The 12,314-nt window shown below is 26.8% G+C and overlaps 1 protein-coding gene across 1 annotated transcript; it reads right to left on the reverse strand.

Annotated features, from left to right (window-relative positions):
• Positions 1–8: 8 nt before the first annotated feature.
• Positions 9–2,578, reverse strand: LOC124828017 (protein BRASSINAZOLE-RESISTANT 1-like). The gene is made up of 2 exons (XM_047301221.2): positions 1,790–2,578; positions 9–1,095 (listed from the first exon to the last, which is right to left on the reverse strand). The coding sequence occupies exons 1-2, from the start codon at positions 2,030–2,032 to the stop codon at positions 361–363; spliced, it is 978 nt and encodes a 325-aa protein (XP_047157177.1). The 5' UTR covers positions 2,033–2,578; the 3' UTR covers positions 9–360.
• Positions 2,579–12,314: the final 9,736 nt, after the last annotated feature.

Below are 12,314 nucleotides of genomic sequence, written 5' to 3' on the forward strand. Positions count from 1 at the left end.
GTTAATCATATGAAATAAATTATGGATTCTGATTTTATTTGTTTATATTTTTAAAAACTTCAATCCTTTAAAATATAAATAAAATTGATATCATAAAAAGAATAAGTAAAATGAGAATCTTGGTTTGTAAATAACAGCGGTAATCATAAAGTGCCCTGACGTCTGATACTTGCCTATTCCAGTAGCAAGTATGTGATTACATAGGAACTGCTATTTGCAGCTAGAAAGCATCGCCATTTACTACCAATTACTTGAGTCTCGAGTTTCAACACCCCAATATTGAATGAACAATTGTAGGGTCTAACACGTCTTTGCCCTCTCAATTTGGCATAATCCGCACGAAACAGTTTTGCTTGCGGCCTAAGCAAGCGTCTTCCCGCTTCCAAGTGTGAGCTCCAAATCATCCAATCCACCTTCATGAATCCTCTCCCCAACCCAGGGCTTCACCTGCACTCCAAATTGGACTTCTGAGTTTCTCATCTCCTGGATACGGTTATCAGGGTGGTTAAGGTTGTGCTTGTGCTGCTGACTCGGAACAGGTTTGATAAAGTTCAAGGTGGGAGAGATGGGCACTGCAGAAACAGAAGGTCCAAATGCTTGGAAGTTCAACCACTGGCCAGACTCAACAGTGGAGGTATCAGACTCGTCACATTCGGGAATAGTGGGCGGGGCATGAAGGTGGCGGTGTGTGGGGCTAGCCGGGGCAGAAGCCGCAAAGAAAGGGTGGTTTTGATGGTGGTGGTGATGGTGGTTGAAGGATGATGCCATGGAGGCTTTGACAATGGAGTCCCATGTTGGGATTGGTTTGGGGTTTCTTGAAGTTGGCGAGGACAAAGGCGGGGTCACAGGGGCGCTATTTGATATCCTCAGAGGAGGGAGAGAAGCAGAGAACGAATGTCGAATATAGGGAATCAAATTTGACGCATTGTTGTCATCCAAACGAGAGGGGCTCGGGAAAGAGGAGGAGGAGGGGCTCACTTGGTAGGAAGGAATTGGACTCGGAAATGACGACGAGAGGGGACTCGGATTTTGCGATGAAAAAGGGGTGTTTCTGGTTGAGGTGCCAACACCATCTGCAAGTGGTGCCCTGCATCCCTATTTCACAAATATGATCATACCCACAAACCAAATCAGTACATACATAATTTGTATATATATATATATATATATATATATATATATATATATATATATATATATATATATAAACAATAAGTGCAAACATACATAAATCTGCACTAGGCCTCCCAATTTTGCTCAATTACACCACCACACATTTGGTGTGGGCTTAAGATTTGCACCATTCACTCTTAGTAAAAATAGACTATGAAATCATTTTTTATTATATGCAAAATTTAACCAAAAAAATGTTTTAACTCAATCAAATTTCAAGTCAACATCAATTCTCCTATTTGTAAAACAAAACACACAAATTGCTCAACATCACCTTTATTCCAATTTGAAAGTGATTATTCTAGTTCTAATCAGTTAAGCATTTAATTCATAACTAAATGTGATATTATTTTTAACAATTAAGCATGAATCCAAGCAGACACATTCTATTGAGGAAATTTTTCCTTACTGGTTCATATATTACCTAATAGGACCAAAGTACAACATATTCTTCTCTCTCATTTACAGACACGAGTAAACAGATAGGTAAATTAAAAGAAGGAGGGAACTAACAGTGAGGCTTCATTGGAGCAGGATTTGAATCAAACAGTAAAAATCAGAAAAAGCTAGATCTCCTTAAAATTAAGCATGTTGAGAGGAAGAAAAAGAAAACTACCTTGCGATAGGTTGTACCATCTTCTTCAACAGTCCAACCAGCTTCGGCACAGAGAGCCTTCAAAACCTCGTTGTTGTCGCAATGTTTGGGCAAATTGTAGTTCCCCTGAGCGCGGAGGCCAGTGTATATCTTGGCTGCTATGGCTCTTCTTCGCCTCTCTCTCCTCCTGTTGTTCTCTCTTTCCCTCCAGGATGGTTTCCTCCGGTTGGCCACCGCAGCCGACGTTGCTCCGTCGGAAGTCATTGCTAGTTCCGCCAGTGTGTGGCACCCGATCTAAAGAAAGACAGAGAAGCTCACGAGGAATGCGGTGCTTCCACTTCTTGTTATTGTTGAAGAATAGAAGCTGTTCTCTCCTCTTAGAAGCTAGTTTGTGGGGATATTATAAGATGCGGAAACCCTCACCGAATATCTTGAACGCCACGCGTATCAGCACAGTTAAAGGATGAGGGCGTGATTGACAAGGTAGACGCGATAAAAGGCATGGTGGTGCGAAGGGTTTGTATAACATGTGCACTGCCTTTTGATCACCTAATTATTAGTGAGTGTGGGGCCCACACACGGTCTTAGCTCACCTCTACTGAAACTAAGGCGTTTCAAAGTGGTTATGGATGATGGCATGGCACAATGCATGATGTGATGCAGCTTCCGAATTTCGATGTTGTTGCCAAACGCTTTTGCCTTTGCCTTTTCTTTTTCTTCTCTCTCACCTTTTTCTTTTTTTTTCAGTTTCTCTTCTCAACTTTAACGTAACGGGTCAAACATTCAACACAAAGATGCGTTATATCACCATGCAGCGACCCGACCCGGATTCGGCGTGAAGAAGTTTGGCACAGGCATGAATATAACCATGTCCCCAACCCACTAAAGCATTGTCTATTTTTTGTTTTTTTCTTTCTTGTTTTTCTTCTCAGTATTAAATATTCCTTTTTCATTTTTGTGTGTGGTTGAATTCAATGCAATACAACCATTATTTTGTAATCACATTAAATTTTAATAAAATCTAATTATTAGTGGTCAGTTTTGTTTATATGAAATTATCTGATTTTTTTTACTTCAATTATTGATGAGTCCGCCCTTCCTAATACTGGAGATGAAAACTCTTGCACAATACTGAAATGCTAAAATACAAGTGGTGGATGGCAGGGCAAGTTGAATCCTTGTCGCATTATCTCTGCCAGGGAAATTATTACTACCAGAGAAAGTGAGACATTTTTTTTTAAATAAGATACTGTGAGAGAAAAATGAAAAAGGTGAAAAAACTGAGACAAGTAATTGATTTAGACACTTTGTTAAAATAGGTATTGTTTTAACTAAATAGGATTTACATAGTTATTGTAAAAGTCAATATCTTTAATTATGTAAGACTGCATGATTAAATGGGAATGTAAAAAGGTTCGTATTCTTGATGTGTTTCAATTAAGTTATAGAATTTTCTTCAAAAAACATTATAAAGTTTCTTAGATTAATAATAATGTATCAAAATTGTACTTACAGTTTTATTTGTATGCTTGTGCTTTAAATTTAAAATTTGATTCTGATTTATTAATACTGTGAAAGATTTCTTACATTGTGAAGAATGGTTACACAGAGCTTAATTGAGTATTTCAAAAGTTAATTATGTTATTACAGCAATGCACACAAAAAAATGTTAGGGTTAAGAGAAAGGCCAGATCTCTCAAAATATTTGAGTGTTTTATAAAACCAAAAGAAAAAAGTGTAAACATAACATTCAACGACTTTAAATCAATCAAATCTAAATTGATGCATTTGATGGAATATAAAACAAAATAATTTTTAAAAACAACTCATGAATATTTAGTATGTATTTCAAAAAAAAAAACAGTTTAGAAAATACAGTTTTCTTAATATATTTATACATACAATATATATAATGTTCTAAAACTATTGTAAGTTAAACAATAATGAAAGTATTTGATGATGAATTTATAATTTAATGCATTTTTAATTATGTATTTAATTCTATGTATATTTTAATTAGTGCAACAGATATCATATGCCTATTTTGGGGTTTACTTGACAGTTATAAAAAAGTAGTATATTATACCATAGTAAAAAAATAAGCTTTTAGTTAGGACTGTAGTTCAAAAATCAGATTATGATTTTTTGAATAATTGTAATTTATTATTTTTTTTATTGTTTAAAATATTTTGTTTCTCTTAATTTTTTATTCTTAACTAAACAATTTGGAAAGAAATAGTCAAAAATATTAAAATAATCTAATTAATATACAAATTATGATTAAAAACATATATTAAAAGAAAGGTTAATTATGAAAATAAGATAAACAATATTTTTAGTTTAACAAGAGATTAAATTAAAAATACTAAAATTTTAAAGGAAACTTATTAAAGTTACATAAAAAAATTTATGGTATCCATTACTTATAGAAACGAAAAGTAAGTTCTATTCTTTTTTTCTAAACCCAAATAGAAATCTAAGGTGTTCTATATTTAAAATATTATATACCCATTGTTAATCTTATTATCTTCACAAATCCAAGAATACTATTTTGAACATGAATTTGAAAACGTTAATATATTATTGTGCTGTAATTTTGGTTTTATATGAGAAACATATCCTAATAATTAGTGTTAGAGTATGAAAAACAAAAGACTATATACTTATATTAGAGATCTTATGGGTTGGAAATCACTCAACATTCTGATTCGAATTTTGCAGAATATCAAGATAATTTGATATCCATTTCATTGTATATTTTCATGTTAATTAGTATTGTGGTTTCTATATTGTATTCTAACAACAATTGAAGATTAACAAAATCAAAACACATTGACATTTAATTTCTGGTTATCAAGTGAATAGTACAAAGTTGACAGATTTTCATAAAACATTTAGGAACAAACTTCATAATAGTAAATCTTGTTACCAAGGGACTTCCACCTCATGAGCATTTTATTCTCATGTACGAGTGTTTTACCGTTCAAGAAATTTTTAATTTGGTCGGAGTTAATTACTTTTATGTTTTTATGTTTCATGTTTGATTTTATGTATGCATACATTGACTTTTGGTTACATGCATATATGTTTCATGTTACTTAACACAAGGTCTTTCATGAGCTTTTAGCTCACATAAGTATTTTACAGTTTCAATGATCATTGGTTTAGTAGGAGTTAATTACTTTTTACGTATTATGTTTGATTTTTTGTATGCATACATTAACTTTTGGACATATTTGGTTATATACATGTATGTTATATTACTCAGATATTATACTTTGTATATTAAAGTTATTAAATTGATCGCACCAAAATAAATCATAACCAATTGAAAACAAATGTGTATAACTCACCTATATATAATTTTTGTGCTACACATTTTATTATTAGTCTATATTACTTGATTATGTTAACATCAGTGATTAATAATAAGTTTAATTAAATTAATTTTTATACTTAATCTTAAATGAAAAAGTAAATTTTACTCAATGGAATATAAAATAAATTTGAGTAAGACAATTCATTATTATCAAACTAGGTTTCCATATTCAACAAACCAATTATTATTATACGCAATTATATTTTACACAAATTTTATTTTAATGTAACATAATTTAATTTAATTATATTTATCAATTATAAAAGACATCATTAAAAATGGAATTTAAAAATAACGAAATAAACATTAAAAGATAGACGAGATAAAAAAAATTAAAATAGTTTTTGAAAAAAAAAACTCAACAGCATTATCGTATATATTAAAATAATTATCTTATTTATATAATATAAAACGAATATTAAAATATTTTAGTCAAACTATGTTTGGATTCACAATAGAGGGTAAAATGAGAAGGGAGAGAAGTGCAAAGAAACACTGTTTAATTTAGTTCATACACTTGGGAATGATTTTAATGGACAAGAATGAATTATGATTCATTCAATTGTTTTTTTTTAATTCTAATTTCATTTTCCTTCAATTTGGGATCAATTCGATGAGTAAGATTATGACATGTTAACTTTATTAGTATACATTTTTTCCCCAAGAATAATATATTTAAAATATAAAAGAAGGTATACGGAAATTAAAATGTTATAGTTCATTTAACTCCATATTTTATTTTCAAATAACATAATGATATTTTTTTTTATTTTATTGCAAATTATCCCATTATATCTTGATCCGTATTTGTGAATTTGTACAATGGTGGGAACCAACTAAAGACACCCTGTAACCAACAAAATCCTAAGATGGTGATGAACAGATAGGGTGAACATGTTTGGAAAGATAAATATTCTAATGATGTTTTTTTTATAATAAAGAAAAGAGAGAAACGTGAAATAAGAAATATTTCATAAGAGCTAAGTCAAAATAAATATATTATAAATAAATAATATAATTATTCATGGGTAATGATATTTCCCAGATTCTTTAGTAGCATAAAACCCAGCTTGTGTTTTAGTAGTCGAACTTCACATCCACTCTCTCAGCAGAAAACAGTGTTTATGCTGTCACAGACATTTTTTTTATTCCTTCCAACTGCACCTTTTCATGCTAATATGCTGTTAAGTTTGATTTTCCTTCATAAAAAATATGCAATGTCTAGGTTAATTAGCATGAAAAGAAAAGATCTCAGACTTCACAGTTCGCAGCTCATGATTCCCCATGCAACATACTATGCTGCATTTAACATGGAAATTTACCTTTTCACGTGCTTCAATCCTCGTCCCCATCAAAGTAGTTTGGCACTGAAGCAAATAGAAAACTTTATATCATATAAATTGTTAAGGAAAAATAAAATTAAAACCTAATTATATGTATGTATACGAAAAAAAAAGAAATGAAACATAAAAGAAAAAAAACCGCCATTGCCAGGGATCGACCCCGGCCATCCGCGTGACAGGCGGAAATATTCACCACTATACTACAACAACCTTCTTGATTGATACTTCGAATAAATTTTATATCTAAAGGTAACCAATTGTTATTTGGTGTTGCTTTTTAATTAAATTTGAAATTTGATAATATGAAATTTATTTAATAAAATATAAATAATTGAAGTGAAACTCTAAATTTAATTAAAAAACAAGTAAACTGTGCATGTAAATTATGATACTTTGAGTAAGTTTTGCCTTAAAGTTGAAATCTTAAATACTAAACTCCAAAGAGTAGCAAACATAAGAGATTTTTACATCTGTTTTATTGAATGAATATATCTAACATTAAAGAGATTGTATTGCCTATGATTCTTCAAACTGATTAGAAGTGATAAGATTTGATTTCTAATAATATACTCGAAAATTTTAAGATGTGACAGTGAAGACGAGATGAGTCCATTAATTATAGTGTAAAGTAATTTTGGACTGAAAAAAGTATCAATAGCAGCTGTTTACCCGTTTTGGCTCTTACTGGGATACAGAGATATTGGATTTTAAGAACAATGTTTTTTCTTTTTACCACATCTTCGTCTTCCTTTCCCTTATATTTTCCTCTAATTTTCTTGTGTTTTTATCTTTTTAACGATTAAATTTCTTCCATAGATAGACTGTGAAAGATAAAACAGCATAAACTAAAAAAAAATCAGTAAATTTTCATATTCTTTTAAATAAAAATATTATTGAAAACAAAATTGCACCAAATTTTGCAAACAAAATCCGTAATATTATATATATATATATATATATATATATATATATATATTCAACTCGAATCTCACATGTACTTCAAAAAATCATACATCCAATTTAAAGAATATTGTTGGTCTTAACTAAATCAAGTTATCTCATCCTCAACATTTATACAAATAAATGACTAAATTAGATATTCAATGTTATATGTAATCAACATAATCATATTTTTGTTTGTCTACCTTCATAAATTTGTCACAGTTGAATGCACTAAATTATCTGTTATGTAGTACATAAATGCTATTTCTCATTTTAACTTATTAAAACATCTTTAATTCTTTGTATAGTATAAAAAACTTGTATTATTTTTATTTGATAATTATTTTCAAATTTTTTCAGGACACACGTTTCATTACTTATTACTCTCTTATATAATTATTTGATCTTTATAAAGTGTTTTTTTTTATACTTTAATCTTATATTTATATAATATTTTTCTTTATATTTATGTTAGATAAATAAAAGATGTGTATCATTTTAACAATTAATACTTGTTTGTTGTATCATGTTTTCTTTGTTGTCTTTTACTTTTTGTAAAAAATATTATTTAACTGATATTTGAAAGAAATGTTTACAAACAGAAATGAGCATACATTTTATCTTATAAGAATGAGGGCAAGACAAAAAATTTATATTTAGCGGGTATGATGTTGAAAAAAAATTACTTTAAAATTTTATTTAAAAAATAAAAATAAATAGTCATACTCACACCTGATCCATTATCTTCTTAATACATTTGTAGTATAATTTAAATAGCCCAAGATAAAAAAAAAAAAACAGTGGAGCTACACTATTTTTGCAGTAACGTAAAGTTACATAAAACTATAAAAAAACAAATAAAAAAAAAATAAATTAATAAAGTATTCTCGTGTCAAAATAAGTAATTTTTGTCATTAAATAAGCATAAAAAACAATACAATAATTTTATTATAAATACAACTGTGTATACCCTATTATAAATATTAAACAATGTTACAAATAATTTATTTTTAAATATTGATCGTAACAGAAAGATATTATTGCATCATAATTAAAATAATAGAAAGTAAAATATTTTTCAAAATTTTAAAAATAATGTTTAAATGTATTTATTTCTCTTATATAAACATAGATATAGATATACACTAACAAGTACCTCCGTGTGTATTCAGAAAAAGAAAAAATAATTTTAAATTGTATGCTCAGTTGAAAAACTTAAACCTGGTAGATAACGACAATAATTTAAAACAAAGTGAAATTTTCATTTGAATCTGATTTGAAAACGTTGTTTGACATCAATTTAGGATTAACTATCCAATAAATAAGTGATGAGAACATAACTTGAGAAATAGAGATAAGAGTGTATCCACTTATATGATGAAAATTGCAAGAATAATAGTTTTCCAAATTTGAAATTGAGTGTGGTGAATATAAGCTATCTTTCTTCCGTGACTGACTTTAAATTATCAAACTTATATTTTGAATTTACCACCATTTATAGCTGTGGTCAGCTTCTCGATGATTATAAATAATTAAATAATGATATTTTGATAATATTTTTAAAAATATTTTAATATTATTTATGTATTATTTATGATTAATTTTAAAATTATTTTATAATTAATAATAATAATTATAAATATTAATATGAATCAATCATAGATAACACGTAAATAATATTAAAATATTATTAAAGTATTTGGAATACTTAAATGAGAGAGACTACAAAATATATATTTATTTTTTGTTTTTTCTATTAAATAGGGTTAAGTTAAGTTATTATTTTAATTTATGTTATGATGATAAATTGTGTGTGCAGTGGAAAATAAAGGAAAATCCGTGAAAAATGGTAGGCAGGGACAGAGGGAACAAGAAAGTTGTTGGAAAGTGGGTCCGAGGTGTTTGTTTTGTCGAGTTTTGCCATTAGTTGTGTTGGTTTGAACCATTCCTTGGCAAAGATCATGCACCTGTCTCTTTCGTACTCATTACACGTGTCTCTATCTCACACCATTCATTCTTTCTAAATATCTTGTTGCTTCTTTCTCACCTATTATCTTCACACACCCACTTCTTCGTTCCATCAACTCCATACTTAATGCATTATTACATTATTAGGACATGCTTCTCTGCCACCACTATTTTTCTATATATTAAATAACACACCAATTAAAATTATTTTAGATTTTATTGTTTTTTTTTATTTACTAGTTAATCAAAAAATATTCTTAACCAAATTAATCTAAATGTATGTTAACTCCCCAATACTCTTTCCTTTCTTTAAACTGACAACTAATATATATAATTTTGAGTTCTATAAACAGAAATTACTTATATAATCTATATTCTTAATTTTATTAATAAAGAGGATTGACTTTTTTTATATATATAATTTTTTTTCGATTTTATTTTTTAGTAGCTAATTTTATTGTTTAAAATGATTATTCTTAATAATAAAACAATGTTTTCCAGTTTTTTTAATAATATTTTTTAAAATTTAAATAAAAGTTATTTTTTAATTGTATTTTTTAGTAACTCTTTTTTAAAATTCATAATCAAAAAACTGTTTACGCAAAAAAAATTACTAATAAGAAAAAACTATAAAAAGTATTTTTAATTATTTTTTTATGAAAAATATTTCATGATTTATTTATGATTTTTATTTTAATAATTAAAAAAAAATTAAATTTAATATAAATTTTTTGTATAATACAAGAGTGTTGTAGACGTTCGTAATAATACACTTGTTTTCACTAATAATTATAATAACCAGATATATTAGCAATTTCCATTATTCTCTTTTGTAATTTGTTTAAATAGATATGTGTTTCTTATAGTTTTATTAGTCATATAAGAAATAAGATATTTAAATATAATATTAAAGTAATGTTGTGATAACAGGTTTTTATTAAATCAAACATTTTTTATAGTTCAACTTACTTATTACCTAATGTGTGTAATTATTTTATTTATTTTTACTTTAGGTTATAATCTTTTTTATTAATGGCTAGTTTTTACATTCCCGCTTTTCACTATATTTGAATTTATTCTTTATTTGTTTACAGAGAAGAAATATTCTTTACATATTGTTATTGATAATATCAATAACTCAGTGAAATAATAATATAATAATAAAAATAATTAAATTTGTAGCTGTTGATAAATGTAGATATTTTTAATTAAAATTAAAAATAAAGTGTAAACAAAAATATATTAAATAAGGGTAAACAAATCAAACTAAAAACCCATATATAATTTTAGGAGAATGCGAAACAAGAGTATTGACTTTTTTTTTTATCTTTCTCTCTGTTTTGTTTATTCTCATTCATCTAAAAGCTACTTATTATATTAACCACAAAATTGCATAATTTATATTGACGTAAGTAACACATTTAACAAAAATATTCACACTTCATTAAAAAATTAATTTTTTTAATAGCTAGTAAAAAAATTATTATAAATTTAATTAAAATACGTAAATTTATCATAAATTTAAAACTTTATTAAACTTAATAATAATATTATTGTATAACTTATTTACAGTGGAATGCAATAACAATAACTCTGTTGATCATATAAAAAATATACGTTCTAAATTATGATAAAAGGATTAAAAAATATATTAACTTTAGTTACATTATAGTATTATGAAATTAAGTTTTTAATTTATTTTACAAGTTTTCTAATCAACTAATAATAATCTCAAATTTTGGTTTAGAGACGTAATTTTGGATGCTTTAGTCTTTGTTTGATTGGGTGACTGCTCAGTTAAATTTTTTTTGGGGGTACAAATAGTAAGAGATTCACTTGACTCTCCTTGTTATAGTTTTGACCATTCCAGATGAAAAAAAAATAACAAAAAGTTAAATCTTCTTCCAAATAATTATCCTAATTCATTTGTACTTATTTTATAATTATGATATTAGCATATATAAGAAATGCTAAAAAAATTCATTTTCTTTCCTTTCAATTTCTTTTGTATGAAATAATTAAAAAATCAATTTAATATCTTATTTTTCTCTTAGTCATGTATTATGCTAAAAGTATCATAAATAGATACTGAAATATCAACCTTAAATGTTTTTAATAGGAAAAAAATATTAGTCAATAAAAAGGTTTAGAGCCTACATTTCAAAAAGTGAAATTTTATCTTAAGAATAATTGTTTCTCACTTAGAAATCTGTAATTACGGATGGATTTATGATAACATTATATTATAACATTACTTTTATTTAGTAATTACGTAACTTATTTTAATACATCAATTATATGACCATTATACAAGGTACTCTGTTACAGGTCTGATTCGTTCTAAGCTTTTGGATTTGTGTTCACATTCGTAATAATATTTATATATTAATTGAACAAGTAAAATGTTCAATTCATAACTTCACAGTTAATTAACTTATTTTTTATTTATATAAAATAATCCAAGTAGTTCAATGTTTTATTTTTATATATTAATTTAATTTTTTATAATAAATATAATTTATTTTTCGTGAATAGTAATTTTTATTATAAAATTTAATGTGGTTCTTTAAATTTTATATTATTTACTTTGTAATATATTTTTACGTTTTAAAATAATTTATGGTCTGTGAGAAGAGAATACAATATACTATATTCATCAAATTTTTTTATATTTACTTTTTGTTGACCCGTGCTAGCATGATGTGTATGTTGTAATAAATTGTCTCTTTATTTTATCCTTTTCATAAAATAGTTTTAAATTGTGAGAGTTAGAGTATCTTTCTATCCCTTAATAAAAAAATGATAGATGTTTGATATTTGTTTTTCAAAAGTTTTTTTTGGTAAATCATAAAATGTTTGAAGACTTTTCATGTTAAAAATCAGATAGACGTTATATATATATATATATATATAT

This window comes from Vigna umbellata, chromosome 3, assembly GCF_029865625.1.
Source record: "Vigna umbellata cultivar VRB3 chromosome 3, Vumbellata_1.0, whole genome shotgun sequence".
Classification (NCBI taxonomy): Eukaryota; Viridiplantae; Streptophyta; class Magnoliopsida; order Fabales; family Fabaceae; genus Vigna; species Vigna umbellata.